The following is an 18,413-nucleotide window of genomic DNA, read 5'->3' on the forward strand; positions in this document are numbered from 1 at the left end:
AGTTTTGAAAAGTTATCCAGTGTGACCACTGATGGGTGCACAAACTTGACAGTAAAAAAGATGGGCCTTTTGAAAAGGATACAAGATCAAGAAGCTGAGCTGAACCCAGATTAGAAAATTATTTTCCTGCATTGCATTATTCATCAGGAGGTGCTCTGTAAATGTGTTCTGAAAATGAGCCATGTTGTGGATACAGTCACTAAAGTGGTAAACTACATAAGAGCAAAATCTTTAAACCACAGGTAGTTTGTCTCACTTTTGGAAGAGACATAGTCAGGTCATGCAGATGTCCCCTACCACACAAACAGGAGATGGCTGACTTTGGGGAAGGTGCACAAAAGGGTGTGGGACCTGAAGTCAAAGATTGCAGAGTTTTTGCAAATGAAAGGAATCGTGGATTTCCCTTAACTGCAAGATAAAGAATGGTTGGCTGATTTTGCCTTCACTGTGGACATCATGAATGAGCTGAATTCCAAACTACAAAGGAAGGGCCTTTTTGCACATCAGATGGACAGCCTTGTCAAAGCCTTCAAGAGAAAATTACACCTTCTGACCCGCCAAGTAGAAGCCAACAATCTCACCCACCTTCTGGCAGTACAACAGAGTGGCGCAGCGGTCTAAGGCACTGCATCTCAGTGCAAGAGGCGTCCCTACAGTCCCTAGTTCGAATCCAGGCTGTATCACATCCAGCCGTGAATGGGAGTCCTATAGGGTGGCGCACAATTGGCCGGGGAGGACCGTCAGTGTAAATAATAATAATTGATCTTCAGTCTGATGAAGTGATTGGAGAACTATTCAAAACAATGTCACTGACAAGGTACATCTCTTGATGAAGTAAACTCTCCAAAGATTAGGAGTCATGCTTAGAGACATTTGTACTGTTTGGGTCAACCTATATATGTGAACAGACATTTTCAGTGGTTAAATATAACAAGTCAAGGCACAAATCAACTTTTTTAAATTGAACCTTTATTTAACCAGGTAGGCCAGTTGAGAACAAGTTCTCATTTACAACTGCAACCTGGCCAAGATAGAGCAAAGCAGTGCGACAGAGTTACACATGGGATAAACAAACACAGTCAATAACACAATAGAAAAGTCTATATACAGTGTGTGCAAATGTTGTAAGATTAGGGAGGTCAGGCAATAAATAGGCCAGTGGCAAAATAATGACAATTTAGCAATTAAACACTGGAGTGATAGATGTGCAGAAGGTGAATGTGCAAGTAGAGATATTGGGGTGCAAAGGAGCAAAATAATAAATACAAATATTGGGATGAGGTAGTTGGGTGGGCTATTTACAGATGGGCTATGTACAGGTGCAATGATTGGTAAGCTGCTCTGACAGCTGATGCTTACAGTTAGTGAGGGAGATGTGTGTCCAGCTTCAGTGATTTTTGAAATTCGTTCCAGTCATTGGCAGCAGAGAACTGGAAGGAAAGTTGATGCTATGGTGACCAGTGAGCTGAGCTAAGGCGGGGGTTTACCTAGTAAAGACTTATAGATGACCTGGAGCAAGTCGGTTTGGTGACGAATATGAAGCGGGGGCCAGCCAACGGTGACAAAACAGATGGCACTGTGATAGACTACATCCAATTTGCTGAGTAGAGTGTTGGAGGCTATTTTGTAAATGACATCGCCAAAGTCAAGGATCGGTAGGATAGTCAGTTTTACGAGGGTATGTTTGGCATCATGAGTGAAGGATGCTTTATTGCAAAATAGGAAGCCGATGCTAGATTTAATTTTAGATTGGAGATGTTTAATGTGAGTCTGGAAGGAGAGTACAGTCTAACCAGACACCTACAGTTGAAGTCGGAAGTTTACATAGACTTAGGTTGGAGTCATTAAAACTTGTTTTTAAACCACTCCACAAATTTCTTGTTAACAAACTATAGTTTTGGTCAAGTCGGTTAGGACATCTACTTTGTGCATAACACAAGTAATTTTCCCAACAATTGTTTACAGACAGATTATTTCACTTATAATTCACTGTATCACAATTCCAGTGGGTCAGAAGTTTACATACACCAAGTTGACTGCCTTTAAACATCTTGGAAAATTCCATAAAATGATGTCATAGCTTCTGATAGGCTGATTGACATCATTTGAGTGAATTGGATGTGTGCCTGTGGATGTATTTCAAGGCCTACCTTAAAATTCAGTGCCTCTTTGCTTGACATCATGGTAAAATCAAAAGATATCAGCCAAAAATTGTAGACCTCCACATGTCTGGTTCATCCTTGGGAGCAATTTCCAAACGCCTGAAGGTGCCACGTTCATCCGTACAAACAATAGTATTCAAGTATAAACACCATGGGACCATCATACCGCTCAGGAAGGAGACGCGTTCTGTCTCCTAGAGATGAACGTACTTTGGTGCGAAAAGTGCAAATCAATCCCAGAACAACAGCAAAGGACCTTGTGAAGATACTGGAGGAAACATGTACAAAAGTATCTATATCCACAGTAAAACGAGTCCTATATCGACATAACCTGAAAGGCCACTCAGCAAGGAAGAAGTCACTGCTCCAAAACCGCAATAAAAAAGCCAGACTACGGTTAGCAACTGCACATGGGGACAAAGATCGTACTTTTTGGAGAAATGTCCTTTGGTCTGATGAAACAAAAATAGAACTGTTTGGCCATAATGACCATCGTTATGTTTGGAGGAAAAAGGGGGAGGGTTGCAAGCCGAAGAACACAATCCCAACTGTGAAGCACAGGAGGTGCTTTGCTGCAGGAGGTACTGGTGCACTTCACAAAATACATGGTATCATGAGGAAGGACTATTATGTGGATATATTGAAGCAACATCTCAAGACATCAGTCAGGAAGTTAAAGCTTGGTTGGAAATGGGTCTTCCAAATGGACAATGACCCCAAGCATACTTCCAAAGTTGTGGCAAAATGGCTTAAGGACAAAATTCACCAAACTTATTGTGAGAAGCTTGTGGAATTTACCCGAAATGTTTTACGCAAGTTAAACAATTCAAAGGCAATGCTAATTGAGTGTATGTAAACTTCTGACCCACTAGGAACGTGATGAAATAATCAAAGCTGAAATAAATAATTCTCTCTACTATTATTCTGACATTTCACATTCTTAAAATAAAGCGGTGAGCCTAACTGACCTATGTGTATACCCATTAACAAGAGTTCTGTCCATGGTGCTGAATGCACAGTGTACTTTTCCCTTCGTGTAGTTCATTGCATGTTTAATAAAGAAAATACCTACCAAAAGGAGAACATGGATGTGGTTTATTTCTGTGCTTGTTAAAAAGGTAAAATAAGTAGCATACCTGGACGTGATTTACAGTAGATATATCTGTCAACACAGTTATTTATACACATGATGTATAATCCTGTAATATGATTCTGGCAACTCCATGGAAAATAATGTCCAGGCCTGGTATAGACAACGGCTGGGGGTCCCAGAGAAGAGGTTAAAAAAACAACTGGTGTTGTAGATTCCCAGAAAGTTCTGTGGTCTCGACTGGAGTCAGTCATATTTCCATAAAATGAAGCAAAATGACAATTTTTTGTGTGAATTCAATAAATAAATTAGTCCGGAGGAAGATATGGCTGAGAAACATCAGGCACAGAGACATCAGTCTGCAGAAGTCCTTTGAGGGCCTAAAGAAAAGGGGGTTATGCTGTGTGCGAGGAGCACTTTGAAGAGTGTTTTATTCTGATTCTGGTACAGCTACTATCTTTGTCAAAAAAAAGTACATTTCAAGTCATATGATACACGGAAGACACTGTCCTCCGAGGCAGTACCTACCAGAATAAATAGCAGGAATCCACCCTCTCAACCCGCAACAGATGCACGGCATAGTAGAAAAAGAAGTAAGCCAACTACAACGTTCATAGCAATTAAAGATGCATCGTTATAGTTTTATATCAATACAACAGGTTTAAAGTATTGAATGGTCTATTTTTGAAGGAGAAGAAAGGGAAGCAGATGGAGGTTTATGTGAGAAAGAAGACCGAGAGAACAAGAGAGTGAAGGAGAGCGTAGACCCAGCTCCAGCAGAGGAAGCAGCTGATGGTCTGCAGAAGGTGGTCTGTCAGATGACAGGGGTGGCAGAACTAGGCGTCCTCACAAGCAAAGGGGAAGCTTAGGTGTCAAAGGACGCGGCATGTAGCACAGGTGTCATGCAGGAGGCCATCATCCATTGGAAGGTCTATAGTATAATAATTATACACTAGCAGTAATTGATTGAAGACACATTGAAACAAAAAAATATCACAAAGTTAATCTCATATAGATTTTTTCTTCTCCAGGAACTGTATTCTATCAAATTGACACCCCAAAAATTTCCTATAGATTGGAATAAAGCATATGTTGAATTCTTATAGACAACATTAGGATTGATTATACAATTATATGTGGGTTTTTCTTCATCACCCAACTACCCTCTTTATAATTTGTAGAACAAAACAAGATACAATGTTGGAGTCCATGGAGTCCCTACCTCCACATCTAAAGGACTTCTTCAAACTACAGAGCAGTGTTCAGAGAAATAAGAGCGGGCGGAGGTTCTCCGTGGAGGTAAAACAACTTGGAATACAGATGTACAACAGTCAGACTTACAGATTTCTGCGGAAAAAATGTATCCTGCCATCCCTAAGTACCCTCCATCGCACGCACCATTGGTTTCTTTTCTGTTCGAATAAATATACAGTGCCTTGCGAAAGTATTCTGCCCAAGTCTCCGTATAAATGCACCTGCACTGTGATAGGCTCAGAGGTCCGTTAAAAGCGCAGAGAGCATCATGAAGAACAAGGAACACACCAGGCAGGTCCGAGATACGGTTGTGAAGAAGTTTAAAGCCGGATTTGGATACAAAAAGATTTCCCAAGCTTTAAACATCCCAAGGAGCAGTGTACAAGCGATAATATTGAAATGGAAGGAGTATCAGACCACTGCAAATCTACCAAGACCTGGCCGTCCCTCTAAATTTTCAGCTCATACAAGGATAAGACTGATCAGAGATGCAGCCAAGAGGCCCATGATCACTCTGGATGAACTGCAGAGATCTACAGCTGAGGTGGGAGACTCTGTCCATAGGACAACAATCAGTCGTATATTGCACAAATCTGGCCTTTATGGAAGAGTGGCAAGAAGAAAGCCATTTCTTAAAGATATCCATAAAAAGTGTTGTTTAAAGTTTGCCACAAGCCACCTGGGAGACACACCAAACATGTGGCAGAAGGTGCTCTGGTCAGATGAAACCAAAATTGAACTTTTTGGCAACAATGCAAAATGTTATGTTTGGCGTAAAAGCAACACCCTGAACACACCATCCCCACTGTCAAACATGGTGGTGGCAGCATCATGGTTTGGGCCTGCTTTTCTTCAGCAGGGAAGACAGGGAAGATGGTTAAAATTGATGGGAAGATGGATGGAGCCAAATACAGGACCATTCTGGAAGAAAACCTGATGGAGTCTGCAAAAGACCTGAGACTGGGATGGGGATTTGTCTTCCAACAAGACAATGATCCAAAACATAAAGCAAAATCTACAATGGAGTGGTTCAAAAATAAATATATCCAGGTGTTAGAATGGCCAAGTCAAAGTCCAGACCTGAATCCAATCGAGAATATGTGGAAAGAACTGAAAACTGCTGTTCAAATGCTCTCCATCCAACCTCACTGAGCTCGAGCTGTTTTGCAAGGAGGAATGGGAAAACATTTCAGTCTCTCGATGTGCAAAACTGATAGAGACATACCCCAAGCGACTTACAGCTGTAATCGCAGCAAAAGGTGGCGCGACAAAGTATTAACTTAAGGGGGCTGAATAATTTTGCACGCCCAATTTTTCAGTTTTTGATTTGTTAAAAAAGTTTGAAATATCCAATAAATGTCATTCCACTTCATTATTGTGTCCCACTTGTTGTTGATTCTTCACAAAAAATATACAGTTTTATATCTTTATGTTTGAATCCTGAAATGTGGCAAAAGGTCGCAAAGTTCAAGGGGGCCGAATACTTTCGCAAGGCACTGTAGCATTTTGCTCTTACAAGAGGCTTCATTTATTGGACTGCATGTTTTCAGAAATGATCTAAAATATGGTATTATTCGATTTTGAAGCCCGGATTCCTTGACTCTTTCATGGAAAAGATGGAACTCCTGGTCAGAAATATGAGCACAGCAGAAAGAGAAGCCACTCCTGCGTTGTCCTGTTGTAAGGGGAACCTTACAACAGTCTGAGGTCCTGGGCGCTCTGGAGCAGGTTTTCATCAAGGATCTCTCTGTACTTTGCGCCATTCATCTTTCCCTCAACCCTGACTAGTTTCCCAGTCCCTGCCGCTGAAAAACATCCCCACAGCATGATGCTCACCACGATGCTTCACTGTAGGGATGGTGCCAGGTTTCCTCCAGACGTGACCAAAGAGTTCCATCTTGGTTTTATCAGACCAGATAATCTGGTTTCTCATGATCTAAGAGTCCTTTAGGTGACTCCAAGCGGGCTGTCATGTGCCTTTTACTGAGGAGTGGCTTCCGTCTGGCCACTCTACCATAAAGGTCTGATTGGTGGAGTGCTGCAGAGATGGTTGTCCTTCTAGAAGGTTCTCCCATCTTCACAGAGGAATCCTGGAGCTCTGCCAGAGTGACCATCGGGTTCTTGGTTACCTCCCTGACCAAAGCCCTTCTCCCCTAAATTGCGCAGATTCGCCGGGCGGCCAGCTCTAGGAAGAGTTTTGGTGGTTCCAAACTTCTTCCATTATCGTGTATTGTGTGTAGATTTATGGGATAAAAAACAACATTTTAGAGTAAGGCTGTAATGTAACAAAATGTGGAAAGGGGGAAGGGGTCTGAATACTTTCCATGCAATCTGAGTTTCTTTGGAGCTAGCTACCTAAAGCTGGCAAAAAGCTATGCTGTTGTCTCATACTCGCTAGCTAACTAATGTCAGCTGGACTCAATGGTATCATCTTCCTTGAACCTTTTTCTCACGGTATCCGTACCCCAAGGGTATTACGTGAGACACACTTGTGTCAACCTTAGTTCCTTTTCAGACTTGACGTTGCCAAAGGCGCTTCAACAAAGTAATGCGTAAAGGATCTGAATAATTGTATATGTTTTTTAAAATTGCTAAATTTCGAAAAAACTGTTTTTGCTCATGATGGGGTATCGTATGTAGATTGAGGAGAAAAAAACCCCCAATTCAATCCTTTTTAGAATAAGGCTGTAACGTAACAAAATGTGGAATTAGTCAAGGGGTCTAAATACTTTCCGAACGCTACGATCGTGTACAAATAATAATCGATTGGGTTTATATAGCACATTTCTACCAACTGACGTACTCAAAGCACTTTACATACTCACCTCATCCACCATCAATGTGTAGCACCCACCTCAGTGATGCACAGCTACCATTTTTGTGCCAGAATTCTCACCACACATCAGCTATCAGGTGGAGAGGTGAGGAGTGATATATGCCAATTAGGAATGAGGGGGGTGATTAGGTGGCCATGATGGAATTTGGCCAGGTTGGGAATTTAGCCATGACACCGGTGTGAACAGCCCTACTCCTACAATAAGCTCCATGGGATTTTGAATGACCAGAGTCAGGACATCCGTTTTAACATTTCATGTGAAAGATGGCACCCTACGCAATGTTTCCAAAGGTAATCAGGGTTTGAAATGATTATGTATTATCTTGTTTAGGCTTCTTTGCGGTCAGTTCACAATCAAATTTTAAATTTTATTATTAAGTTCCGGACCCCCCCGACCATCTGCTCAACATCAAAATTGGCCCACGGCTGAATCTAGTTGAAGATCCCTGATTTAGAGTATCAATTACTTTCAAAGACATTTGTGGTTAAGTACCATGATATTCATTTATATTGAAAAAACAAATAGTTGAATATTCCCGGGACCACCCATACGTAAAATGTATGCACGCATGACGAAGTCGCTTTGGCTAAAAGTGTCTGCTAAATGTAATGTATTAATTTTGGAATGCATTTGGAAATAGTCAAATACAAGGACATAAATATGCATTTAACCCAGGTATTTTAAATAAGTATTGGAAAATACTTTTAAGCAGTTTATAGGAAATTATTAGAAAATACTTCCAGTAGAAGTACTTGATTCGGCCACATTATTTTGGTGTATTTAAATAACAAATAATCAAATACAGATTGAACCCAGGTCTGATCATTACTCCAATGTCTAGGCCTGCTAAATGTTTTGTGTAATATGATGTAATCGTGTTTCCCCTGCGCACACATATATACCGTGGGAATAACATTATCTAGAGGAATATTTCCATAATTGTACCTCTCATATCAAAAGAAATAGAATGGTTTTGACAGACAAATAGACACATGAATGACAGTTGTTGCACAACAACAAGCACAGCTTGTAGTAAAGAACTAATGAAGTGACAGTTAAACCAAAGATTAGGATTTTCCCTGAACTTTTATTCTGAATATATATATATATATATATACACACACAACAATTACATGTTTGATTACAATGTAATAAAGAGTGAAAATGATGGTCATTACAGTGTGCACAAGGCAGACACTTCCGATTCCAGTTTCATGAATGGGAAATGAAGCGCAAGCTCAGAGTAGGTCTGAAAATATAGGTGAAAGACATATGTACCCTGTACAGGAAACAAGTATATTTGATCTGACCCTTTAAACATAGCTTGGACCTTGTAGCCTCAAGATGAGCCAGAACATCCATTCCATTAGTCTCAGTTCAGGAATCCAGCGAGATGTAGGCAGCAGAATATTCAACATTTAAATTCTATACATCGGCATTACATTAAAATATACAAGACGCTAGCAACAGGTGAATCAAATGGGAAGCAGTCATACAGTAGCAGAGACAATCACAAAAACATTGCATGTCTTAGTTAAGTGTGCCTTTTACACACACTGTGCAACAGTGACACCCTCCCTAGAAACATCATGAAATTGCCATGTTGTAAGCTCAGCTAAATGTGTAACAGCATTTTGTAACAAATAACCCTAGTCTAGACGAGATTGTGATTTCTGGTTAATCTAATCCTAATTATGTAACAATTGCAATATTGTTTTGACCTTGAACAGAACATTTGTTTATTTGGAGTCCAGCTTTGCCTCCCTTTCCTTGCTGGTGGTCAAAGACATGGCACCTTCTCCAAGAGTCCCTTTAGAATTCAGTCCCTGGTGAACTCTGTCATGGGGTGAAGTCTTGGACCCCTTTTCTGTGGGGTCTAGGGAAGGGGCTTGTGGTGTTACTTTACCACTTGGTGCATCCTGGGTAAACGTTTGTGGTAACACTTTACCACTCTGGATTTCTTTGGAAGGTGAGTGTGGGGACATTTTACAAGTCAGGTTATCTTGGGTGGGGTTCTTTGAAGGGACTTTGCCACTTGGTGCACCTTTGGCAGGGGATTGTGGTGACACGTCACCACTCTGGGTTTGTGGTGGCACTTTGCAACTTTGGGCATCATGCTGCAGAGTCTGCTTGACCCATTTGTCTGGGGTTGAGGCTTCCAGTTTCTCTTTGGAGGTGTGTTGAGTTGCTGGGTTCAGGGTGGCTGAGAATCCAGTAGGAGGTTCCAGGTCCTCAGAGGAGGATTGCAAGGCTGCTTTACTTTCTGTGGTGGGCTGAGAAGGGGACGGCTGGGATGCTTTATCCCCTGCTGCAGCGTTTGGGGAAGGGTCGGCAGGGCCAGACCGGGGTTCTTTAGTGGGCGATGAGCTGATCCCTGTGAAGGAGAAAAGGAAGCTCAATGAGCATGGTCAACTGTGAGCATAGCTCACACCGCTGGTGAAATGGACTTCAGTTCATCTCAAATTGTAGAGTTAATCTCCAGCCGTTACTGAGCTTTCAGATGTGTCAACTTGGCATTCTCCATTCACAAGAACATTGTGACTGAATAAGGAAAACATTTCCAGCGGAAGGTCAACCTGAGAAAAACTTGTCAATCATTTCAGAATGAAACCACGTTCCTAATTATATTTTGGAGTGCAGACTAACAGTAGGCACATGTCAAAAAACAGGTAAAGAAAAACCTCACATCGCCTCTCCCCTATTTGACCTATATAGTTTGTGTATGTATTGATATGTAGGCTACGTGTGCTTTTTAAAAATTGATACAGTTCTGTCCTTGAGCTGTTCTTGTCTATTAACGTTCTATATTATGTCATGTTTCATGTTTTGTGTGGACCCCAGGAAGAGTAGCTGCTGCTTTTGCAACAGCTAGTGGGGACACCCCCCCCCCAAAAATACCAAATAGCTTAATCTGCATATTGCTCATTTGCATATTCATGTCTATTTTAACACAATATTTCAGAAAAGATTAAACACAAATAATCTCATGTCTATTACAACCAACTAATTGTAGCATTACCGCAAAAATGGAAGAGGCAAGTGTAAGGGGGAAAAAGTAAGGAACTCTGACAGCTGTGCCATATAAATAGCTAAATAGTTGGGAAGAGATTTGCGATGTACCAATTCCATGGCACATGGTTTATGAATTGACATGCAAAACGACACCGGATTCAAAACTGAATTTTTTAAATTTATATTATACCAAATTATTGCAACCAATAGAATGTTATATAAACACAGCAAAAAAAGAAACGTCCCTTTTTCAAGACCCTATCTTTCAAGGATAATTGGTAAAAATCAAAATAACTTCACAGATCTTCATTGTAATGTGTTTAAACACTGTTCCCATGCTTGTTCAATGAACCATAAACAATTAATGAATATGGACCTGTGGAACGGTCGTTAAGACACTAACAGCTTACAGATGGTAGGCAATTAAGGTCACAGTTTTGAAAACTTAGGACACTAAAGAGGCCTTTCTACCGACTCTGAAAAACACCAAAAGAAAGATGCCCAGGGTCCCTGCTCATCTCCGTGAATGTGCCGTAGGCATGCTCTGCAGTACTTAACGCAGCTGGTGGCCACACCATATACTGACTGTTACTTTTGATTTGGACCCCCCCCTCCCATTGTTCAGGAATACATTGTTCCATTTCTGTTAGTCACATGTCTGTGGAACTTGTTCAGTTTATGTCTGTTGTTGAATCTTGTTATGTTCATACAAATCCTTACACATGTCAAGTTTGATGAAAATAAACACAATTAACAGTGAGAGGACGTTTCTTTTTTTGCTGAGTTTATATAGGGTATACAACATTCCCAGCTCTGCAGATTTTGCTGCAAGGAGGCAGAGTTATTAGATCATTTATTTTGGTATTGTCCATATGTAGCTCATTTTTGGTCACAGGTCCAGGAATGGCAGAAGAATTGCAACAGAGCTAATGCTAACGAATTGCAACAGAGCTAACGCTAACGAATTGCAACCTCGAGCTAACGCTAACAAATTGCAACCTCGAGCTAACGCTGCAGATAGTCAATCGATCAATAATAATTATTTTAGCAAAAATGTTTACCTGTAATTTACAATCTGTAGAAACTATGAGAATAGTTCAAAACTTTTGTGAAATAGCCATATTGTTTTGTGATATTTACTGTGATAACAGAAATCCGGGATGCTGGCAGAGTTCCTCTGTCCAGTGTCTGTGTTCTTTTGCCCATCTTAATATTTTATTTTTATTGGCCAGTCTGAAATATGGCTTTTTCTTTGCAACTCTGCCTAGAAGGCCAGCATCCCGGAGTCACCTTTTCACTGTTGACGTTGAGACTAGAGGTCGACCGATTATGATTTTTCAACGCCAATACCGATTATTGGAGGACCAAAAAAAAAGTAGATACCGATTAAATCGACCGATTTAAAAAAATATGTATTTGTAATAATGACAATTACAACAATACTGAATGAACACTTATTTTAACTTAATATAATACATCAATAAAATCAATTTAGCCTCAAATAAATAATGAAACATGTCGGGTGGCATCCATAAGTATAAATATTCGTGTTACATTGCACAACCTTCAATGTTATGTCAAAATTCTGGCAAATTAGTTCGCAATGAGGCAGGCGGCCCAAACTGTTGCATATACCCTGACTCTGCGTGCAATGAACGCAAGAGAAGTGACAATTTCACCTGGTGAATATTGCCTGCTAACCTGGATTTCTTTTAGCTAAATATGCAGGTTTAAAAATATATACTTCTGTGTATTGATTTTAAGAAAGGCATTGATGTTTATGGTTAGGTACAGTCATGCAACGATTGTGCTTTTTTTCCGCAAATGCGCTTTTGTTAAATCATCCCCCGTTTGGCGAAGTTGGCCGTCTTTGTTAGGAAGAAATAGTCTTCACACAGTTCGCAATGAGCCAAGGAGGCCCAAACTGCTACATATACCCTGACTCTGTTGCAGGAGAAGAGACACATTTTCCCCAGTTAAAAGAAATTCATGTTAGCAGGAAATATTAACTAAAGGCATTGATGTTTATTGTTAGGTACACGTTGGAGCAACGACAGACCTTTTTCGCGAATGCGCACCGCATCAATTATATGCAACGCAGGACACGCTAGATAAACTAGTAATATCATCCACCATGTGTAGTTAACTAGTGATTATAAATTGATTGATTGTTTTTTATAAGATAAGTTTAATGCTAGCTAGCAACTTACCGTGGCTTCTTACTGCATTCACGTAACAGGCAGACAGACTCCTCGTGGAGTGCAATGTAAAGCAGGAGCGTTGGACTAGTTAACTGTAAGTTTGCAAGATCGAATCCCCGAGCTGACAAGGTAAAAATCTGTCGTTCTGCCCCTGAACAAGGCAGTTAACCCACTGTTCCTAGGCCGTCATTGAAAATAAGAATGTTCTTAACTGACTTGCCTCGTTAAAAAAAAAAGCCATCATTTTTTTTTTTTTTTAATACAGATTTTTGTTTCTGGACATTTTGAGCCTGTAATTGAACCCACAAATGCTGATGCTCCAGATACTCAACTAGTCTAAAGAAGGCCAGTTTTATTGCTTCTTTAATCAGAACAACCGTTTTTGACTGTGCTAACATAATTGCAAAAGGGTTTTCTAATGATCAATTAGCCCTTTAAAATGACCAACTTGGATTAGCTAACACAACATGCCATTGGAACACAGTAGTGATGGTTACTGATAATGGGCCTCTGTACACCTATATAGATATTCCATTAAAAATCAGCCATTTCCAGCTACAATAGTCATTTACAATATTAACAATGTCTACACTGTATTTCTGATCAATTTGATGTTATATTAATGGAAAAAAAATGTGTTTTCTTTCAAAAACAAGGACATTTCTAAGTGACCCCTTTTTGAACGGTAGTGTATATATAAATATATTTACCCCGAAAATATATGGGAGATTGGAAATGATGCAGACAATTACTTTGATGGAAGCTACAATCTATCCGGAATATTAAAGCTAATCCACCCTTTTAAGAAAAGAAAAGTAAAAAAAATAATCCCATGTCTACATTTAACTAGAAATGGTAATCGATGAAGATGTATGTTGTTGTTTTTAAAATATTTTTTAATACTCTGTTCGGAGTGTTGCCTTGCATTATTAACCTATGGTGCAGAATGCTATTCAGTATTCTGGACCATAATTATGTAGTTCCACATCGTTTGACATTCTAAAAAACATTCCAGATGACAACACTTGTGTTACAATACGATAGATTTTGATCAAGAAATCTGACTGTCACATCAATAACGGAGAGTTTCACATCCATAATCGTTGCTTGTCCTCTCCAAAGTAATAATGCAAGACAATCTTTTCAAAATGGTTGTTTTTGTGTTCAGTTAAGCCTTTCATTCTAAAAGACTTACAAACACAGACTTTTTTCAAATATGTTCAGTCTCCCCTGAAATCTTGTACATTTCATGTCACATCCATTTTTAAATTGATTTAACTAGGCAAGTCTGATAAGAACAAATTCTTATTTACAATGACGGCCTACTCAGGCCAAACCCGGACGACGCTGTGCCAATTGCGCCCCGCCCTATGGGACTCCCAATCACGGCCGGTTGTGATACAGCCTGAAATCAAACCAGGGTCTGTCGTGACGCCTCTAGCACTGAGAAGTAGTGCCGAGGACCGCTGCGCCACTCAGGACCAAAAGCGTATTTGCTTTATTTCTTATGTCACATCTATAATGCTGGAATAGCCCAAAGAATGGTCAAATAAAGAGTACATAGACAGAGCAAGCCTATTAGTTACAGTACTACTATAGCAAGTGATGGGTATTCAACCCTAAATCGTTTACCAGTTGCAGCCCTGTCCATATTCTTCTTGCCCTGCGTGAAAGGGCAGGGCAATATCTTTGCAGGAGTGTAAGTGTTCAAAGGAGTTTTTTTCACAGCTGTCGAACACAAAAAAAAAAGACATTGAGATGCGAGCGGCAACAAATTACCGTTGATCATTTGTACTGTACGATGAGCAGCGATATAAGTACCTGGGGAGGAGGCAGAGATGTCCAGGAGCGACTCATGAGATGCAGCGATGGAAGCCAGGAAGTCGTCTATCTGTTTCAGCGAGAGCGAGTTGTGCAGGGTCTCCAGGGGGCATATGGACGGAACCATGGAGTACAGCTCAAAACCTAGAGGGTGGAAACGCCTCCAGATGATAAGCCGACAATACGGAGAACACTACAAGCCCTCTGGGGACTACTCATGACAGAGAACATTGTATTATTTGAAAATCGGCAGACAAAAATCACAATGCTTCCATTATCTCCAAGTGACAGTAAACAAAATAAAACACTACCGACAAAAATCAGATCTGATTGAGGTGAATACTGTAGGATGCAGGCAGATGTATGATACAAAGTATATCCCACTGAAAGCAATACCCATCACGACTGTCACAGCCAGAATGAGAAGAAACACAAGAGTGAATGTTAACTTAACCTAGTTGGGAATACAGTTTGGTTTATATAGCCCTGAAGCCTTTGATGGACGTTGGGTAGAGATTGAACAAAGTGGTCTTACAAAAACCACAATATCGTTCAGGAGAAAAAGCTGTCTTAATTTATTTGTAAATTTTTTTTTTTACATTTAATTTAAAAGCTACAAGTTGTAACTTTTTGGGCAACCTTGATGAAATTTGCGCATAAAAATATGAGTTATAGATCTGTCACTCTCATTGGAAGCAAGAAGCGGTAGATCTGTTCTGTGTGCCATTTCTATGATTCCTGTTCTTAAGTTTCATTTTTGCATCTTTTACTTTCCGTTTTGTACACCAGCTTCAAACAAGCTGACGATACAATATTTGTGGTTTTTGAAAATATTTTCGCAGCAGTTTAGATGGTACAATGATTCTCTATACATTGCTTGTTTTGCCACAAACTGAAATTAGGAGAACGATTAGAATTTTAGAAACCAGGAAATGGCGAAGCAATATCTGCATAATGCACATTTAATAAAATACCATAATGTAAGAAAATGGCATTAATGTACATGGCAACTAAAAGATGTTTTAGAAATGACGATACATAAAAGAATATGGGGCTACTTTCGTTTTCCTGGAATCATCTCTTTCTCCACTTGGCTTGCTCTTTGGCGGCTCTAGCATTATTCTTAAGTGGTAATCGATTAGTGACTGTGGGTAATACGGTGAATTCAGTCAGACCCCTTGACTATTCCCACATTCTGTTACATTACAGCCTTACTCAAAAATGTATTAAACACAAAAAAAGCCCTCAATCTACACACAATACCTCAATGACAAAGCGAAAACAGGTTGATAGATTTTAAAAAATGTATTCAAAACAAAAAACAGAAATACTTTATTTCCATAAGTATTCAGACTCTTTGCTATTGGACTCGAAATTGTGCTCAGGTGCCTCCTGTTTCCATTTATCATCCTTGAGAAGTTTCTACAACTTGATTAGAGTCCACCTGCAGTAAATTAAATTGATTGGAAAATATTTGGAAAGGCACATACATACCTGTCTATATAAGGTCCACAGTTGACAATGCATGTCAGAGCAAAAACCAAGGCATGAGGTCAAAGGAATTGTCCGTAGAGCTCTGAGACAGGATTGTGTCAAAGAACAGAACTGGGGAACCAAAATATTTATGCAGCATAGAAGGTCCCCAGTGGCCTCCATCATTCTTAAATGGATTAAGTTTGGAACCACCAAGACTATTCCTAGAGCTGGTTGCGCGGCCAAACTGAGCAATTGGCGGAGAAGGACCTTGGTCAGGGAAGTGACCAAGAACCCGATGGTCACTCAGACAGAGCTCCAGAGTTCCTCTGTGGAGATGGGAGAACCTTCTAGAAGGACAACCATCTCTGCAGCACTCCACCAATCAGGCCTTTATGGTAGAGTGGCCAGACGGAAGCCACTCCTCAGTAAAAGGCACATGATAGTCAGCTTGGAGTTTGCTAAAAGGCACGCAAAGACTCTCAGACCATGAGGAACACGATTCTCTGGTCTGATGAAACCAAGATTGAACTCTTGGCCTGAATCCCAAGCGTCACATCTGGAGGAAACCTGGCACCATCTCTACGGCGAAGCATGGCAGTATCAGTTTTTTCAGCAGCAGGGACTGGGAGCCTAGTCAGGATTGAGGGAAGGATGAACGGAGCACAGAGAGATAAGTACAGAGAGATCCTTGATGAAGAGATCCTTGATGAAAACCTGCTCCAGAGTGCTCATGACCTCAGACTGGGGCGAAGGTGCAGGAGTCCTTGAGCTGCCTAGGGCGACCCTGTACTTTAACCCGAGTGAACATCTCTGGAGAGACCTGAAAGTAGCTGTGCAGCGACGCTCCCCTTCCAACCTGACAGAGCTTGAGAGGATCTGCAGAGAAGAACGGGAGAAACTCCCCAAATATAGGTGTGCCAAGCTTGTAGCGTCATACCCAAGAAGACTCTAGGCTGTAATCCCTGCAAAAGGTGCTTCAACACAGTACTGAGAAAAGGGTCTGAATACTTATTTAAATGTAATATTTCAGGTTTTTTATTTTTAATATATATTTGTAAAAATGTCAAAAAAACTGTTTTTGCTCTGTCATCATGGGGTATTGTGTGTAGATTGATGAAGGGGAAATAACAATTTAAATACATTTTAGAATAAGGCTGTAACGTAACAATATGTGTAAAAAGTCAAGGGGTCTGAATACTTTCCGAATGCACTGTATACAATTGGAATTGGTTAGATATACTTATTTCCTAAATGATTGCATTAATATAGAAATAATACTTCAGGTTTTTAACAGTGTGTATTTTCACAACAGAGCTGTGGTAGATTCAGTTTCCAAAGTATGTCAAATTTGATAGCTGAGATGGTAACAACTGAGAAAATAATATCTAGGCATTACAGTAACACCAAAGTGCAAATAAATGTGTCTGAGACACTGCAGACAAAGGTGATGATGCAGAAAACATTTTCGGTTAGTATGTTACAATGGGCTTCTCTGGTTAAAACAACGGAGGGCAAAAGGATACATTTATTTGATCACTAATGAAAGCATCAAAATCTTCCCCATTAGCATGTCATTGAGTCAATACATAGAACAAAATATGTTTGCTAAATATATAACTAATATCCTTTTAAGCAATAACCACATATTTATTTGTATGAATACACACCATGGATGAAAAACCTGGGTACTCTGTAGAAAGACACATTTTGCGATATGTAAATTAATATAAAAAATATTAGATTTGAACAAAGTTCCTTTATCATTAAAAACTTATTTGTTGGCCAAGTGTGAAAATATTTGCAGGGATGTATAACACTGTAGTTACACTATACGATCCCTCAGGAAAAGGTATATATTGGATCTCCCCCCTTTCTTATTAAACTTCTAACTTTCCCTATAACAATAAATATACAGTTGAAGTCGGAAGTTTGCATACACCTTAGCCAAATACATTTAAACTCAGCTTTTCACAATTCCTGACATTTAATCCTAGTAAAAAATCCCTGTTTTAGGTCAGTTAGGATCACCACTTTGTTTTAAGAATGTGAAATGTCAGAATAATAGTAGAGAGAATGATTTATTTCAGCTTTTATTTCTTTCACATTCCCAGTGGGTCAGAAGTTCACATACACTCAATTAGTATTTGGTAGCATTGCCTTTAAATTGTTTAACTTCTGTCAATCATTTCGGGTAGCCTTCCACAAGCTTCCACAATAAGTTGGGTGAATTTTCCTGACAGAGCTGGTGGAACTGAGTCAGGTTGGTAGGCCTCCTTGCTCGCAAATGCTTTTTCAGTTCTGCCCACACATTTTCTATAGGATTGAGGTCAGGGCTTTGCGATGGCCACTCCAATACCTTGACTTTGTGGTCCTTAAGCCATTTAGCCAACTATGGAAGTATGCTTGGGGTCATTGTCCATTTGGAAGACCCAAGCTTTAACTTCCTGACTGATGTCTTGAGATGTTTCTTCAATATATCCACATAATAGTCCTCCCTCATGATGCCATCTATTTTGTGAAGTGCACCAGTCCCCCCTGCAGCAAAAGCACCCCCACAACA

The 18,413-nt window shown here is 40.1% G+C and overlaps 1 protein-coding gene across 11 annotated transcripts in view; it reads right to left on the reverse strand.

Annotated features, from left to right (window-relative positions):
• Positions 1 to 8,410: 8,410 nt before the first annotated feature.
• ppip5k2 (diphosphoinositol pentakisphosphate kinase 2) overlaps positions 8,411 to 18,413 on the reverse strand; it is a 72,346-nt gene continuing 62,343 nt past the window's right edge. For all 11 annotated transcript variants that reach the window (XM_052525112.1, XM_052525113.1, XM_052525109.1 and 8 more), the window contains 3 exons: positions 14,378 to 14,521; positions 14,189 to 14,284; positions 8,411 to 9,717 (listed from right to left, as the gene is read on the reverse strand). In XM_052525112.1, coding sequence (XP_052381072.1) covers positions 9,083 to 9,717; positions 14,189 to 14,284; positions 14,378 to 14,521 — 875 coding nt within the window. In that variant the 3' untranslated portion in view covers positions 8,411 to 9,082. The remainder of the gene's footprint in view (positions 9,718 to 14,188; positions 14,285 to 14,377; positions 14,522 to 18,413) is intronic.

Source organism: Oncorhynchus keta, chromosome 9, assembly GCF_023373465.1.
Source record: "Oncorhynchus keta strain PuntledgeMale-10-30-2019 chromosome 9, Oket_V2, whole genome shotgun sequence".
In the NCBI taxonomy this organism is placed as follows: domain Eukaryota; kingdom Metazoa; phylum Chordata; class Actinopteri; order Salmoniformes; family Salmonidae; genus Oncorhynchus; species Oncorhynchus keta.